Consider the following 18446-nt stretch of genomic DNA (forward strand, 5'->3'; position numbering starts at 1 on the left):
CAAAGTATAACCCAAACCTTTTTTTGTTTTTTTTTTTTTTTTTTTTGGTCTTTTCAAAGCAGGGTCTCCCTGTAGCCCCCACTGTCCTGGAACTCACTATGTAGACCAGGCTGGCTTTGAACTCAGAGATCTGCCTGCCTCTGCCTCCCAAGTGGAGGGACTACAGGTGTGTGCCACCATGCCTGGCTCTTGTTATACTTTTTAACACAGGATATACCTAAGCTCCCCAGGCCAGCCTGAAACTCACTCTGTAGCCCATCCAGGCAACCCTCCTGCCTCAGCCTCCTGAGTTATCTAGAATTAAAAGGCTTGTGTCATCAGGCCCAACTAAATTTACATCTTACCCTCAAAGGGTCTCAGAATAACCCTTGGAAATAATAGTACTTGTGATCAGCTGGATTTCAAGCTACAAGTCCAGCATAGGTTATCATGCTGTCTGCTCAAATGTCACCTCCTCTGGGAAGCCTTCCTGGGCCACAGCTTTGTTTTCAAGGCGCTTAAACATGCCTTTCTGGCAGCTTCCTGATTCCCCCAGAATGGAGGCCCACAGACGATGTGCTTTTCTGCCTTAGTACCATAGCCAAAAGCCTACAGTGGACATGGTATAAAGTAGAAAATTCAATCATCACGTGTGGAAAACATGAAATTAACATAGCCAAGGCTAGGTGATCAGCGGAGGAGATGAGATTCCTGCCCTGCACAGCCATTTGTTATCAGAATCTGGGAAAATCTGGGTAAGTCATAAAAAAAACAGTTAATACCAGACACAGCTGCTCAGGAGCCACTCAACACTGAAGCATCCATGCCCATAACCCTTCTGGGGCTAATACATTTGGGGAATACAGGTCTGTGTTCTTGTGCTGTGGACACCACCCAGACAAAGATCCCACCTTGCCATGGTATGGCCAATTGTCCTGTACTGCTCCTGACAAATGACCACACTGGTCACTGAAGTGGACAAAAGGCCTCCAAGTGCTCAGAGAGATCAAACATGTGCCCTGGACCCAGTACCCCCAGAGCTTTAGAGGACAGGCAGCATTCTAATTCAGTTCCTGCCACCCCATCCAAACACAGCCCAGCTGGGTTTCTCTAGAAATCTCCTCAGACTCACAGACGCACCACAAAGTACAGACAGGCCAGGACGCATCCAAGCCACAACCAGGGCTGTCTCCAAGAGAGCTGCAAACTAAACTGAGCTCAGGAGCAGAGCTGCTTACTATGAATGCAGACCAACCTCTGCAGAGGCATCACCAGTCTTCCAGAGCCAGCTGGAGAGGCCAGCTGACAGTCACCCATTCCCCTATGTCATGTCCAGGGCACACCCAAGCTGCACCGCAAAGGGAGGAATGCAGTAAAGAAGGCTGGAACCAGCCCTGCATGTGGATGAATTCCTTCCCACAGACAGCTGGGCAGGAGGCTGAGAAGCACTTCTGCCACCACAGAACCTTCCAGTGGCCCCAGCTATGGGGAATATATCACACTGGGCTCCTCACACCCTCACTGTGCCCTTTAGGAGGTGTGCAGAGAAACACTGGCCAGACCAACCAAGAGGAGAGCCACCAGTGCACACCCCAGTGAGGTGCTACAGGAATCTGCTGAGGAGAACACTGCTCCATTCCCTGGATGTCACTGGGATGGATGCGCAGGGTTCCTTTCCTCCAGTAGGACTTTCTGGGAAGGGTCCTCTCAAGAGCTGTTAGAAAGATAAAGGCTGGGAGAAGGGGGCCCAAAGCTCTGTGGAGAAGCAGGAAGGCTGATACCCTGAGACAGTTACTACTGAAAAGGCCCCACAGGCAAGCTCCAATCCCCAGGGGGGCCCTGAGCAGAATATGCCTGCAGATTGCCTGACACCCTTCCATTCCCACCTCAACACAAAACTGGAGGCTCTGTCCTTTCCGTGGATCTCCCCTCTGCTTTTGCAGCTGCAGGTGAGGTTCCTTTTGGGCAGGACAGCCGCTCCCATCACACAGCGGACACCCACCACAGCCTTTTTCAGAGGGGCTGGTCCCCAATCAAACACTGAGTCTCCCTTCAACCTCTTGGTGGGAATCCAGCCTTCAGGGTCTGTCTACAACACACCTGGCATAAACTATGTTTCCTTCAGTCCTGACAACAGCCTGGGAAAAGGCAGAGCTGTTATTTACCACTTTATAGAGGTGGCAACCCATATCCAGAGGGGACCTGCTGATTGTCCCCTGCACCTGAACACTTTGCTCGGAAACCCTGCCTTTTATCCCTTCTATCCAGTGGTTTTTGTTTTATTTGTATGTGTGTGCTATATGTGTTTACATGGGTGTGTGCATAGAGACAAGAGTCAACATTGGTGTCTTCCTCAATTGCTCTCCAGCTTATTGTCCGAGGCAGGGTCTTCCACTGAACCTGGAGCCACTGATTCAGCTAGGCTGGGTGACCAATGAGCTCCAAGGATCTTCCCGTTTCTGCCCCACCCCCTGCCCAACAGTACTGGGATTACAGACATGTACCACCACTCCCAGCTTTTATATGGGTGCTGGGGACGGTCAGGTCCTCATGCTTGCACAGCAAGCACTACCAACTGAGCCATCTCCCCAGGCCCCAAGTCCAGTAGCAGCCTCATGGGATACAGGTACATAAACAACCACAGGCGTGAGAAGCACAGTGCAGGGGTGAGTAAATTTGGTGTAGGTGTGTGCGTGTGCATGTGAGTGTGTGTGTGTGAAGAAGCAGGCCCTTGCACCCCAGCAGATTAGACCCTGGACCTCTCTTTCTTCTTGTTTTCCTCTTCTGCATGCATTTAGCATGCTTCTTCCCACCTGCTGTGAAGTTTTGCATGCTGCTTCTATGTGGTCATGCCCAACTCTGCTTTCAAGTTCTCCCTAGGGCTTTCTGAAAATACCCACATTTGGGGTACCACCCGGGTAGATCCAGCAGTTGGGACAGAGCCTGGAAGTTCTTCGGATGACCCCCCCGCTGGCTCTGATACCCCATTAAGGTTGAAATCTGAGTCACTAACCACATTCTTTCCTCCTGTCTATCACTCCAACTCTACCTCAAGACCCAGCCATCACCACCCTCTGCAATCCAGTCCTCCCATACCCCTGCCCCACCTGCCAACCCACCCAGGATATAGGAAGAGAAAGCAACTGAGTAGTTTGCTGTGCTAAAGCCTTTGGAGAATCCAGCCTTATTCTGACACCGTGCCTCGGACATAGCTGATGGACAGTCCAAGTAACTGTGGGGTCCCTTCACACTCTCCTTCACAGTCACACCATGTTGGCCTCCTCTGAGGCCTAAGTAAAGGTGGAGAACTGGTGACATAGCTCCCCCAGATGCCGGATCCCTCTAAATTTACTATCACAGGTCCTCACCTCCATCCTGCCATTCCACCCCCACCCCACGCCCCTACACACACATTTTCAGTTGATTGGTTGCTTGCTTGTTTTAAGAAAAGGTCTCCTTGTAGCCTCACTATGTAGTGAGGCTGGCCTTGATCTCAGAGACACACCTGCCTTCGCCTCCCAAGCTCTGGGATTAAAGGTGTGTGACACCATGTCCAGCCTCTACTTGATATTTTAAAATGTATCCTTTATTTGTATTTTCTGATGTTATGTTTTATAATGTGTGTTTATATGGAATATATGTGAACAATCCATAATTAAAAGGCAGACAAATACTTGGGTGCAGTGGCACACACCTACAGTCCCAGCTACGTGGGAGGCTGAGGCAGAAGGAGGATGATTTGACTCCATGAATTCAAGGCCAGCCAGGATAATGTAGGAAGAAGGGGGGGGGGTCTCACAAGAAAGGAGGGGTATGTGATACATGATGTTACACATCTGTAATCCTAGCATCTAGAGGCTAAGGCAGGAGGATCACAAGTTGGGGGCCATTCTGCACCACCACAGTGAGACCCTATCTCAAAAAAAAAAAATAAAAACAATGGCATTGGTCTATAATGGAGTACTTGGCAGACTGAGGCAGGAGGATTGCCTAGAGTTCAAGGCTAACCTGAATTCTGTAGGGAAAAACAGGCTAGCCAGGGCTTTATGGTGAGAACCCTGACTCAAAAAAGAAAGTGCCAGAATGCTTCCTATACCTCTTTCCCTCCCTGACCTGGGTCTGAAGCCATGTTTGGGCTGACAAAGTTAGTTAACCAAATCACATCAGATGCATAAGAGATTCAAACAAACAAACAAACAAACAAACAAACAAACAAACACAAAAACAAACAGAAGCAGGGCTAGAGGGATGGCTTGGCAGTTAAGAGCACTGGCTGCTCTTGCAGAGGAGCCAGGTTTGGTTCTAAGCACCCACATGGTGGTTAACAATCATCAGTAACTCCAGTTCTGGGGCTCCGACGCCCTCTTCTGGCTCATATGGACATTGCATGTACCAGTGTACTTCCACACATGCAGGTAAAACACTCATACACATAAAATAAAAGTAAATAACAGGATTTTACAAAACAAATGGGAGGTAGAAACTCTAGTCTTTGGGTTCTAATTCTTAATGCAAAGTTCAGAAAGAATAAATAAGGAAGCCCACTGAGCTGAGAGACTGACTGCACATCATCCAGCCTGAGGCACCTCAATCAGAAACTTCCAACCCCAGGGGAAAGCATGTGCTCTGTGTGTCAGGGGCTTCTGTTGACAGACAGTGGGTAGTGGAAGTGACTAGTCCTTGCAAGTACTGTGGGTCCTTCTCTTCATCAACACTAGGAGAATGTTTACCGTGTACAGTGCTGAGCTGAGGATACCCAGAGTGAAACTCAGGTCCCTTAAAGCACAGAGCACGCTAGCTCTGCAGGGGACAGAGATGCTAATTAAACAGGGTCAAGAATGTGTCACTACAAACTAAAGCACTTACAAGGGAAGGTCTTATTAAAGTTTTACAATAAAAGAACTAGACCTAGACCCTCCAGGGGAAGTAGAGGGAGAGGGAGAGGAAGAGGGAAAGAGAGAATGAGGGAGGCGGGGGATGATTGTATGCAAACTCTGTGGGAGTGGCTTGGATTAGAATGTTGGTAATAAAAGTTGCCAGTGATGCCCAAGACATGAAAAGGGGACTAGGGGAAAGACCAGAGTTAAGAGGCCAGCAGTGGCTGAACCACATGGGATCTTGTTCTTACTAAGGATTTTTAGATTTTATTCTAAGACCAACAGTGAGTTTCATATACAGTACGACAAAACGTCATCTGTGCTTTGATAAAGTTGTTCTGGCTGAAGTGGGGAGCTGGTTATAGGGAAAGAACTGTGATATGGGCAGATCAGCTTAGATGTAATAGAGGACAGTGTTGTAAACAGGACCCGTAGTGGATGGAAAGGGTAACCAGACATGGTGCAGAGGTCATGAGTTCCCTTTGGACTTGAGTGCAGGGTGCTGCTGGGTTACCCTGGTGGAATGTAGCCAAGAGGTGAACATCACAACCCAGGCAGCGTTCAATACCCGACAACCCAGGCAGCATTCAATACCTGACAACCCAGGCAGCGTTCAATACCTGCACTTATTGATGTGGGAGGTTTCTCAGGAAAGAATCATCATTTAAGAGGACCCAGGTCCCACATTCAACTGAGCCTAAATGTCAGAAACTGAGGAGTGGCCAGAGCCACAGGGGACATGCCAGAGAGGGGAGAACATATTTCAGGGAAAATATATTTCACAAAGCTCAAGAATGCCAAACGCTGCTGATAAGGAGTCAACAGAAAAGAAGAAATGACGGTTGACGGAATCAGAGCTATTCAGGAAGGAAAGCAACTTAGGTAAAAGGAAGGTGAATATACTTACACGGTTTAGGAAGTTTCAACGTAAAGGCAGAAGACAGTAGCTACAACGGGACACAGCTTGATCAAAGGAGTCTGTTTCATTTGTTGTTTGAGACAAGTTCTTGCTATAGCCCAGGTTGGCCTCATGATCCTCTTCCCTCAGCCTGCTAAGTGCTGGGATATTGGATGTGTGCCCTGTCCAGGTCCAGTGCTCTAAGAACCAAACATCCCCAGCTTAAGAAGAATTTATATACACAGAGCAGTCAGTACGTCCAGTGAAATGGCTCGGGGTGAAAAAAGGTGCGTGCAACCAAGCCTGAGGACCTGAATTCAATTCCTGGTCCCACATGATAGAGAGAACCAACTCCTGCAAATTGTTCTTTGATCTCCAAAAGTGTACCAGGGTATGTGCTCTCTCTCACACATGTACATACACACAGATAAATAAATGTCCTTTTAAAAAAAAACTGCAGCCAGTGAGCACAAGATGAAGGGACTGAAGAGCCACTGAGCTGGGACGGGAATGGAGAGGAAATTAGGTTTCAGATCTCCTTGAGGAGGCTGTCTCAGGCTGGGAGGGAGAGGGTGCAGGACCAGGCAGCAGTTTTCCGGTGAGAAAAAGAACTGCGCAGGGAACCTCAGAGCAACACAGCCCACCACACAAACCAGTACATGGGGGTCGAGTGCCGGGATGCTCTGCAACACTGCAGCTGCATCTACAGACGGCACATTGGGTTCCCAGGTCTGCAGTGGCTACTGAACTGCTCCTAGGGAGAAGCAACTTCTAGCAAGTTGGTCTAACCTCTTTCCCAGGGAAATGAATGCTACTTTTTAATGTAATGTGTCTGAGTGAGTGATTGAGTGAGTGTGTGTGTATGTGTGTGTGTGTGTGTGTGACAACCTATGTGTAGTCAGTGGACAACCTCCACTTGTTGGAGACAGGGTCTCTGTTATCCCCCATGTTCACCCAGGCTAGATGGCCCACAAGCTTCCAGGATTCTCCTCTCTGTGCCCCTAGCTTATCCCAGAGGAGCAATAGGATTACAGGTGCTCCTGTTTTTATGTGGGCTCTTGGAATTCGAACTCAGGTTCTCAGGTTTGTGTGGCAAGTGCTTTACCCACCAAGCCATCTCCCCAGACCCTTTTCTTTCTTTCTTTTTTTAAAGTGACAGCCAGCTACCACATCCTAGCACTCCAGGAGTAATCACTCATGCTTATTGAATGCTGACTGTGCCATCAGACTATTGGGAGGTACTATGACAGCTTCACTTTAATGACAGACAGAGGCACTGTGAGGTGAAGGGTCTTGCCCAAATAGTGGAAGTGGGGGAGATAGACACACATCAGGCACCTCCTCTTAACAATCTTCTGACTCAGTGTGAGAAATTGTGAGTGCCTTGGGCAACCTTCATAGTGTATGCTCACAAAAAGGTTCAGGGTAGGGCCACCAGCACAACTAGGAATCTGGAAGGTTCCATCTAGGGTAGGCACTTAAGCTAATGACTACTTTTACCATGGGGTTGTTTGCAGGGAGACAAGAGCTAGAAGTAAGGGGAGCAGCAGGAAACCAGGGGGCTCAACTGTAGGTGCTAAGCAAACAAGGAAAAGCACACTTCCTTCCTTGCAGAGATCTCACAAAGCTCTGAAAGGCACCATCCACCTCCAAACCAAACCACAAAATATTTAAGTAGGAAGGAACCTTAATATCTATCTTTTAATGTCTTTCAAATATTAACAAGGAATGAAATCAATGTATGGGTCTAAGCTAGCATATTTTCCTTTCAATGAATCGGAGTGTCACAGCTCATAAGGGAACATGTTTTCAAAATAACATATATGTCTGCATGTGCTGGGCAACAGTGACACATATTTGTAACTACTGGGTTTAAACATAACTAATCCAACGCATCAACCCATGTTATTTATTTGTTTATTTATTATTTATTTATTTGGACAAGATTTCATGTACCCACGCTGACTTTGAACTCACTTGTAGACCTTGAACTTCTGATCGGCCTGCTTCCAGCTCTGGACTGCTGGGATTGCTGGTGAGTGCTGGGATTACAGGCCTGAGCCATGATATCTGGTTTATGCAGTACAGGGCATCGAACCCAGGGCTTTGTGTATGCTAGACAAGCATTCTACCTGATGACTTACATCCCAAGTCCCAGCACTACCACCCCCATTTTAGATGGGGAAGAAACAAGCTGAAAAAGGAATGAGTCCAACTCAAGTAATTAGTAGGGTAACTTGATGCATGGAGCAAGTTTTGGTAAAGGAAACAGTAGAATGGGGGGGGGCTGCAGTATGGAGCTAAAACAAAGTCAGTTTAAGGGGAAATTCTGAGTTGCAGGGTATGGCAGAAGACAGAGCTTGGTACACAGAACGCATATAAGAGCATCACCTGGGCATCTGTTCTATACAACGGGACATGTCAGGGACAGTGGCTGAAGGGTAGGTTGTTTATCCAGCTTCAACCAACACCAACTTTATTAAATGAGACGTTTCACAGGTGCCTTCTCAGACATCCATCCAGGCCGCAGCCCTCTCTTTAATGCAAACATCACTGCCTTCCACATAACATTCCAATGTAACATAGGACTCAAGGCAGGTTCATTATTCTCTACCTGTCTGTGGGAAGCAGGTGGCAGCACTGGACACTGGTGGAGGGTAGGTCCCAGGAGACTAGATAGCCAGCTACGCGGCACGTAGTGCATAGACCAAAAAAGGATGTCTCTATGGGGAGGGCCCTTCCAGACAACCAGAGCAACAAGCCTCCTCTTCTACCAAGTCAGAATTCAGGCCAGAATGCTGGGTCAAGCTCACTCCCTCAGACCCCAATCACTACTCAGCAACACGCTCTGGGCTCCTGTTGGAAGTGAGTGGACCATGGTAAAGATGGAAGAGGGATGAGCGAGCAGTCTACTGATGCCAACAGCTCCCAGTTACAGCAAGTTAGTGCCCAGTTAGTGCCCACAGTACTGCAAATGAGAAAGATTGCCAGCTGCGCAAAACCAGAGTAAGTCACCTTGAGAGGCTGGTGGTGTAGCCCCAGCCAAGACAGGGAACAGGGTCTGTGATTGACCCTTATGGGAACTAGAGTTTATTCCCTTGAATTCATCTTTGATTCTCCTTCCTTCAACTTCTCATGTTCCATCCACTCCTCCTGATCACTAGCTCAGGCATGAGAAGCTGCAGTTGGAACAGAAGCTCTGAACTCAAAGCCTTTACTGCAGGTTGTCTTCCCAGGAGATGTGCATGGTAGAGGAGCAGCAGACCAGAGCTGGGGGTGCCAGGGTGACCCAGGATTTTCAGTCATCTGTGCTACCCTGATGTCAGCTGCTGGGTACACAGGAGGACAGCCTCACCTTCAACAGGCCTCAAGGCCAGAACCTTGGAAGTTCCTTCTGTCTACCTCTAAGATGAGAGGGGCACTCAACAGGGAGCCAGGAACAAGAACAACTTTTCTTATGGAGGCTGGTGAACTGAGGTTGATTTAAAGTAGCTCAGGCTAGTTTAAGGGTCTTGGAAAGAGCTGCAATGCACCATTGAATGTATGATTTGCCACATGCTTAAAAGAACAAAGCATCCAACCTCAGCTCCCCTCCCCTTAGCCTGTGGAACAAATCTTTTCTGTAAACATCCAGAGAGTAAACTTTACCAAGAAGCAAAATTGAGAGCACTACACATAAGGGGCTTTTATAACAAAAGCCTATGCACATTCCTGCCTATTCTGCCCAGTTTCATTGTTTTCTGTAGATGGAGGCTAATAAAAACAGGAAATACATTACATGCAAGATCTCATATAAGCCAATGCCTAAGTTTGGCACCTGTCTGTCTCCTGGTTATTCCAAGTGTTCCCCAAGATCTAAAAGGTCAGATTCATTGCATCCTAAAAAGATGTATGTATACTAACCTGGAGTAGGGCCTCCCCTTAAAATGCCAGCCCATGGGTACCTGTGTCTGCTCCACATAAGACCTTCAACCAGGAGGCTATGCTGTTTTAATGCCCTCATTATCAATACCAACAAACCTATCCTCTTTCTAAGGTGGCATCATTTCAAGGCTGGAGGAAAAACTCTGCTCTAACTGGTGTCTTCTAAAAAACAAAAGGTGCTTCAGGGCAGTATAGAGGTTGAATATAACTGAGTTAAAATCCTGGTTCTGCCCTTACTAGACATTGGTGATCCACAGCTCTGCCTCGGCTTCCTTACATTTAATATAAAGACAGAAACAGAACTTAACACAGTGCTGCTTTGTGTAATCTACTTAACACAGTGCCAGACACAGCACAGCTATGCAACCATCCGCTATTATTGTTGGTTATTCTAAACCCTCCAAACCCAAAGTTAGAAGTCACCACTCCCCTACACCATTCTGAGATTATACTAAGCACCTGCTAAGGCCCAGATCAAACCAATTTTTAAGAAAATATTTTATTATTTTTAGTGTATGAGTATATTGCCTGCATGTGTGTGAGTGCATGCATGTGAGATCAGAAGAGGGCTTCAGATTCCCTTGGAACTGGACTTAAGGACAGTTCATAGCCACCATGTGGGTGCTGGGCATCAAACCCGGGTCCTCTGCAAGAGCAATCATTGCTATTAACCTCTGAGCTCTCTCTTCAGCCCCAGATCAAACCAATTTTATCACTTATTGATTAAGCAAGAGAACCCATCTTATAGGATGCCTGGCACAAGTTCAGAGGTAAAGGAAGGTAATCTGCTGTGCATGACAGGTCTGTGTGGCTTCAGAGGCCTGCCTCATCATGAAGCATTGATTCAAAAACACCAGCAGCAGCTGTGTCAGTAACAAGACTCAAATGATCACCACCATCGAGGTCTCTTGGTGCTCTGCCCCTGAATCTCTGCTTGCATAAGCTGGACCGAATACCAGGCTACTTGAACCCAATTAGGCAGTAAATCAGCCTGGAAAAAAACATGCAATGCATTCCAAAGGTCAAAGACTCTGGCTTCCAGGCAGCCTTTACAGGGCACTGCCATGAAAGTAAGTGTCTGTAGACACCAGCCCACCACCGACTTTTTATAAGTCCCATAGAGAGGCCAGCACTGTGAACAAATTTGCCTGGATCTTAAGTCAACAACAAAAGATAGTTTACCCCCCCCCCGTAAGCCCTATTCTTTTTCTTTTGTTTTAGGGTGGCATTTACTATGTAGCTAGCGGCCAACTACCCCTCCCCGCAAAAATGGAAAGGCAAAGGCTTTGGGAAGGATTAAGTGAGGGGACTCCCCCAGCCTGCTAGGTGCTACGACACCCACCTGAAACATAGAACTCGACCTACCTTCCCCAAGAGCCCAGCCCGGGAGGGCGTTTCCCGGGTGCATCCCAACAACTCGTCCCTCCGGGGTAAGAAGCTGCGGTTCTGGGGCCACCACCAGAGTTGGTTGCACGAGCCCCTACCGCCTGCCAAAACCTCCTGATTCATCTCCCGCGGCCCCCGCCCAACCATCACCCAATCACTTCCGCCGAAAGAGCAAATGCTAGGGCGGTCGGTTCCTCAAGGCCACATTTCACTACTTGAGGAGCTCAGAGCGAGCAACATCAGAAAACCGAGAGGAGTGTGTTGGGGGTTGGGAAGACTGAGAGCCAGCGTATTGGAGGGAGGGCTTGCCAAGGGGATCGTCACCCTCACCAGGCTGCGACAGCTTCTGGAAGCTAGAGGCCTAGGGTGGAAGCCCCAAGGGGCCGAAAGCACACATGGGATGTGGGGAGGGGGTCCCCTGGGGCCAGCTCCCCCCACCGCCACCTCCCAGCAGGCCGGCTGCCCAAGCGATGGCGCAAGCCACCCCCCCCCCGCCTTCGCGACAACAGCCACGGTGACAAAATGGCAGCCCGGCGCCCGGCAGTCGTGCCATAGGCGCACAGAGACCCGGGCAGCCGCCTCTGCACCCCGAGACCGCCCGGGAGCCAGGGGACTGGTTCCTCGCAGCAGGATTAGCCACGGAAATAATGAGAACAGACAGTCCCGTAGATCCGCTCGCATCCCGCATCCCGCATCCCACCCCGCCGCTCCCTCCAGGACCGGGTCCCCGAGCTCTGGCACCCGGACGCTCAGCCCGCGCGTCCCGGATCCCCGCCGGAGGGTGTCGGGTCTCAGCTGGGTCCCCGCAGAGCCCCGGCGGCGCCGTGGGGGAGGGGCGGGCCAGCCGAGCCCCAGGAAACATGGCTGCTCGTCCTAGATCCGCGGCGTTGCGGCCCCCGGGATGCGCCTTGGGAAGACAGGTTGCCTAAGGTGGGTGCATGGAAAGGGGGGGACCCCACGGAGGGTGGCATCCCAGAGCCATTGGGTTTTTTTCTCCAGAAACATTTATTTTCTTTTCAAAAAAAACCAACAACAACAACAAAAAATAGCCAGTTCCTCCTCCCCCACCCCTTTTGTCCCTCTTTCGAGAGCTTTCTCCCCTCTCTTCCCCCCCATGTGCAGCAAGTACCCCCGCCACCCGTGCGCCGAACCCCGCCTGGAGCACCCCAGGGCCCGCGAGTGGGCAGAGGACTCGCGCCGAGGGGGCGAAGCGTGAGAAATCGCGCCGGGCCCCGCGCGCCGCGCCCCTCCCCCGCGCACACACTCGGGGAAGTTTAAAGAGCCGGTTCCACCCGCTTTGCGTCGCGCTCCAGGTCGCCCAACACCGTAGATCGCTGGGTCCGACCCCGGGCCCACAAGTGAAGACCCTCGATCCCCTCCTCCTACGGTGCCCTGCCCCCCAACTCCGCGGAGGGGGCTTCCGGAAAGTACTCGCCAAGCCCGCGGCCCCCTCCCCCAGCACCACGCCCAGCACCCCCCCGCCAGGACCGGCCACCTGGGTCCCCATTCGGGACACCCCACAGGCCCAGCCAGGCAGACCGGCAGCAGACTGTCCGGGGAAAGTCCTGCTCCCCCCGCAGCTCCTCCCGCCCTCGCTCCCCGCCCTGCGCGCCATCAGACACTCGCACGTCTCCAGTCCACAGCTGCGTGATGCTGGGCGGACGACAGAAAGGATCTTGTTTTCAAAACTCTCACTCAGGTTTAAGTGGAGGAACTAGGGGAAAAGAGGAAGCTAGGCCTGCCTTTGTCAGGGTTCCTGGGCTGATCACAGGCTGGAGGGGCGACAGGTCCGCGCACCCGGCTGTCCAAACTCCCAACTCGCTAGAACCCGGGCCACCCAGACTGGATCTGGGGCTCTTCCCACTAGCGCGCCCCTGGTCCCCACGACGGGCCTAGAGGGGAGCCGACCAGGGTCTCCACCCAAGACCCCAGGGTCTCTCCGACGAGCTGCCAACTCCCAGAAAACACTAGTCTGAGAGCTACAGGGCGACAAAAATAAACAAGAGTGTTCGGATCACCCACTCTCACTTCCCCTCGGTGGGCTCGCGCCCAGTCTCCTTGTTCCCAGCCTTGTAAGTTTCCTCCTGCCCTACTCCTGCCAGGTGCCCGGTCCATAACAGCAACAGCCAGGTGAAGTCCCCATCCCGGAGCTGCGTGTCTGCATTGCCCGCATTCATATGGACCGGCCAGTTCCCACCGCAGCACTAGCTCAGGGTAGCTCGCGTCCTGACAAAGTTTCCCGTGCCCATTTATTAAGTAGGCGCCGAATGGCTGCCGGGAAGCCCATACGGGGAGATGCAGGGATCGGGGGACACTGATACGGAGGGGGCACCAGCATGCCCAGGCTGGCATCTTAGGAAGGAGCACTGGGCCAGGGGCGCACCGGGACGCAGCCTTTGGGCAACTTACACTAGCGACCGCTCCGAGGTTGGGGAGGCGCGAGGATTATCCGTGCCTTTTGCCCTCTCCACAAACCCTCCCCCTGCTTCCAATTTATCCTCCCTTGGCGAGGAAAGAGGAAGAAACGGTAGCATCTGGCCCAAAGGTGGGGTGGAAAGAGGGAGGGAGAAAGGAGGAGAGGAAGGCTGGCAGAGAAAGGGAGGGAGGGAGAGAAAGGGCGCGTTCACGAACACTACAAAGTTACAAATATGGCTCCCGCGTCTCTCGCCTCATCACCGCAAAGAAATGAACACGCACTTTAAACTCGAGCCATTTCCCAACTCCGCAGCGGCCCCCTCCCCAGGCGCTCTCCCCGGGGGCCTCGGCCCACATTGATCAGAAACTAAACCGGACTCGCGAAGCCCGAAACTTATTGTGTGTGCGAGCGAGCGAGCGAGCAAGCGCGAGAGAGACCTGAGGGAGGGTGCGAGCGCGGGAGGGGGCGGAAAGGGGGCATATTTCTAAAATCTGACACCCCCCTCTTTTTCTGTTGTTCGATCCAGGCGGCAGCCCCTCTCCTCCTCCCCTCCTTCATCTTTTCCACCCAGACAGGAGTCGTGGGAGCCGCGAGCACCGAGGAGGCTGAGATCGCCCTGTTCCCTCCGACCCAAGCGCGTGCGCCCCGGCGGCCCCCGAAGGTGCACACTCGCACGCACACCCTGGCACCCACACCCGCGGGAGCACACGCACAGGTAGTCACACCAAGGGCAGCGGCCGCGGCGGCCGGAACAGGCTCTGATGGCATTGCAACACCCCCTCATCCAACCTTGCAATTCATTTGCAGTCCGACCCCTCAAGCCCCGCATCTCCCCGCCGCCTCCTCCAAAAAAAGTGGCTTCTCCCCCAAAACGCACACGCACACACAACACAAAGTAGGAGAACGGACCGACAGAGATATTTTTGGCAAATGCTCACATCAGAGGGCGTCCTGTTCCGCAGCTCTAAATGAATCCGTTTATCCATTTCCATCTCTCGCGCTCTCTCTCTCTCTCTGCAGAGACTCCTGCGCCAGCGGAATTCAATCAATAAACCCCGAACCCACGGCCGCGCGTTTTAGGACTTTGAAGGCTCAACCAGCTCCGCTCGGTTCTCGAGCCCCCAGCACCCGCGGCGCACACTATCCTGATCGCCGGGGAGGCGGGATCTGTGGCTCCAAGGATGAGCGACGGCGGCGTGATCCAATCCCGTGCAGAGCCTTCCGACACGAGCCAATGGAGGCGGCGGCAGGGCGGGGAGGGTCCAATGGACAGGCTGCGCAGCGGGCCAGGGAGGCTCAGCCATTTGGTTGTGGTGTCGGAGTCGGACCCCTTTAGAGAGCCAGGCGGCTGCGGAGCAGCGCGGCGGCAGCTCGGTGGCTGAGCCTGGGGGGCGGGAGGGAAGGCAGGGCAGGGGACTGGACCTCCCCAGCCCCAGCCGGCCGCCGCCACTTCAGCGTTTATCCGGGGGCGGGGCCGCAGGTGCGTGGACAGGGGACGGGAGGGGTCCTCGCGGGGGGCATCGGCCGGCCGCCCGAGGTGCACGGCTGGGATGAGGAGGCCGGCGGCATACGAGCGGCCTGGGGACCTCGGGATGCGTGCTGGATGGGCGGAGGGCGGGCCTGGGGACGGCGCCGATGGGGAGGACGCTGGTTCTAGAGGCCCGGGGGACCGACCTCCCGACCTCGGGGGTCAGGCCCCTCCACCCGGGGGACAAATACCCCCACCTCGGGGGACATACCCCCCCATACTCCGAGACAGAGGCCGGGACAACGACAACCCCCCCCCCATCAGGGCACACCCCATGCATCCGTTCAGATCCACTTGTCTCCTCTGATCCCCCCACTGAAGCCCTGGAATTGAATAAGCAAACCTAAGAACTTGACAATTCCACCTTCAGAGGACTGGCGACTTGGCGGGATCCCGACCCTCTTCTCCACCCAGGACGCTGCGTCCTCTCAGGCCAGCCTGAAAACAGGCGATCACCGGGGCAATAGATGAATGAAATGGCCGTGGATGCCCAGCTCTTGGGGAAGGAATAGAATATTAAAAAGTAGGAAAGGAAGCTGCTAGTAATTCTCTGCTCTCCTGACCAAACACAATTTATCGGTTTTATTAGTCTAGTTGAAAGAGAAAGGATGAGCTTTATTCTAATCATACATCAGTCATTTGGTTGGATCTGAGTTGCCAAGGAGGCGCTAATTGGTGCATTTTTTCCAGATTTTTGTTTGCTTGCTTTTAGTTTTTGTTTTTTAACCACATTACATTTAAATAAACCTTGAAGCCCTGATTTCCTCTGGGTTACCAACTTTGTGGGCAGCCCTAGGACCTCCCATGCCGATTGGTACCCATCGCTGTGAGTAAATCACAGGGATTGCTGTCAGCAAGGACAGACACATGTTTACCTTTCACACAACTGTCTAGTGACTATTTTTTTCAGTGTTTATACTCTTTGTAAATATCCCAAGGTAGTTTGTTTCTATTTGGGTGCATTGTGTGTGTTTTTTCAGAAATGTGTGTTAAAGGGAGAGAGAAGCTGCGGATTTAAAAAACTGTTACATAACATTGATACAGTTTCATTCCTAAACATAAAAGGTTTAGGAGGAAATGAAAAGGCACAGAATGTAAATAAAATGCTCATACAGAATGCTTACACTGGGAGGAGAACCTGTAGGAACATATTGCTGCCTGATGGACAGTAAAAATGTCAAGAGCTGGAACTGAACATTTTATTCATAAGTGCTTTCAAATAAAATAATAAATGAATTTGAAAGTTGATGAAATGTTTACTCTGAGTAGCTGGAAGTACAAAATAAAAACATGGTTCATCTGGGTGTAATAATAGAATTTCTTTCGCTTGTTCATTTAACTGACATCTCTCATCAGATTTTGTTAATCTTGATGAAGGCTGTGTAATTGGAATTTTTTCAATTATATTGCCTCCTGTAAAAAACACAAAGGACTTCAAATTACCTATTTTCCATTGAGTCAATTGTTATTTCTGGATATAATATTTAACATTTTTTAAAACAAGAGCTTTTCAAAACAAATTAAGTCAATATGGCGTGCAGAATCTTTGTAACGAGTTTTGAAGGGATGTTATTTTGGATAGTCAATGCTTATCTGCCACTTGAACACTGAAACACAGTTGAGGTCACTGCCGACATGGTGGTATGGGACAGTAATCTAAAATCCATCGAACTCTGCAAAACAGAAGCAACTAACACATTTATGACAGGGACTGAAGAGAATGACTTGGAACCCCATGCCCCTATTATGGAGAATATAAAGAATCAACATGTGTAAAAAGACAAAGGTTTTATACAATCTGAAGAGAAGCCAGAATACTATATATAACATTAGAATAGAGAAAAAGGTGATCTTATTACTAAAAGCATTAAGTATAACTTGCTTTTTGGAGCATCTTACCTTTACATATTTAGAATAACAGCTTTTGTATTTAGAGTCAAAAAATTGAAAGATGGCTTTTACTAGATGTTGGTCATTACAGAAAATGGAATATCAAAAACACTTTGAATACTGCCAGTTTGCTAATAGACTTTGAAGGAAGAAATTTCCTCTTGCTTGTGGTATGTCTAAGAAAGTTTAAATATGACTTTGATGCTTTTATTAGGAAATGGAAAGACAGTTGAGCCATTTGCCCTAGATCACATGACCAAATGTATATATTTTATGCAAGGTTCTTATATTTTTGTTGCATATTATAATAGTAAGTACATGCTCCGAATCACTCTGCACTTCAGGAAGAAGCTCCATCTCGAGGTATCTTAGTGGGATTTTGATATGGACAGGAAACAGGTGCAGTTCCTTATTGCAGAATGATTCTGCAACAGGAATTACATGATAAAAGCTACACAGTCTCTAAGTTCTGTGACAGGGTTTGATTCCCAACATGAATAAATGAGATACAACCCAAAATTTGGAGCCCCTACAGAGAGAGCTGGCCTTCAAGTAAGAAGGGGACCATCATGCCTTCCAGTGTCAGCAAGAATCATCCTTAGTGGGCCAGGTGTGGTAGCACAAGCCTTTAATTCCAGCACTCAAGAGGCAGAGGCAGCCAGATGGAGGCCAGAAGCCTGCCTAGTCTATATAGTGAGTTTCAGTGACCCTATCTCCAAACATAAAAGTATCATCTCAAATGAGAGGCTGGAGAGATGGCTCAGTAGATAAGAGCCCCGACTGCTTTTACCAATGACCTGGGTTCAGTTCCCAGAATCAACATGGTGGCTAACAGCTGTCCAGAATTCTAGTTCTAGGGCATCCAATGCCTTCTCTGGCCTCCCCAGGCACCGCATGCACATGGTGCACTTACATGCAGGCAAAACTCGTAAAAAATGTTAATCAAAAAAGTTTCCTTTAAGGAATCATCTCAGATGAATGGGTATCCTATTTTCTCTTAATAATAATGGGTGTCCCTAACCACCCCCCATCCACCTGCCATATAGTTTTATTTGTGTATGTGTACATAAGTGCAGCTGCCCTCAAAAGCCAGAACTGGGCATCAGACTCCCTGGAGCTAGAGTTACAGGTGGTTATGAGCCACCTGACATGGCTGTTGGGACTCAAACGCTTAACTACTGAGCCATCTCTCCAACCCCCTTAACCTCCTCCTGCCAAGTTGGAAAATACAGTTTTATAAATACCCATACCATTACTGTTTCCAGTTTAGCTCCTTGGCCCTTGTTCAGTCTCTGAAGATGGAGAGCCTTTGGTTTGCAGTCTTTCTGAGACTCAGGCTCATATATGCACAGTCTAACTTTTGTTCTTCAGCCTGAAGCATCTAGACAGAGACTTGGCCTTAGTGCTCTTTCCCTACACCATGGCTTTGCTGCTTGGACCCCAAAGACAGTGACATGGAATGAGTCCAGCCTTTTGTTCTCTTGTCAGTCTACATAAATAGCTTTTAGAAATGTAGATGATTCTTTTGAAATCCATGGTAACAAATGT

At 50.1% G+C, this 18446-nt stretch overlaps 1 protein-coding gene across 2 annotated transcripts in view; it reads right to left on the reverse strand.

The window, feature by feature from the left end:
• Positions 1 to 14629, reverse strand: part of Anp32a (acidic nuclear phosphoprotein 32 family member A) — a 39595-nt gene extending 24966 nt beyond the window's left edge. The window contains exon 1 of one of the 2 annotated variants that reach the window (XM_008836375.2): positions 14419 to 14629. In XM_008836375.2, the coding sequence (XP_008834597.1) occupies positions 14419 to 14472 (54 nt within the window). In that variant the 5' untranslated portion in view covers positions 14473 to 14629. Of the gene's footprint in view, positions 1 to 11043; positions 11293 to 14418 lie in introns of those variants that run through there. The other variant, XM_008836373.3, reaches the window with a different exon arrangement.
• Positions 14630 to 18446: the final 3817 nt, after the last annotated feature.

The sequence above is a fragment of the Nannospalax galili genome, unplaced genomic scaffold (assembly GCF_000622305.1).
Source record: "Nannospalax galili isolate Female #2095 unplaced genomic scaffold, S.galili_v1.0 scaffold54, whole genome shotgun sequence".
NCBI classification, from domain to species: Eukaryota; Metazoa; Chordata; class Mammalia; order Rodentia; family Spalacidae; genus Nannospalax; species Nannospalax galili.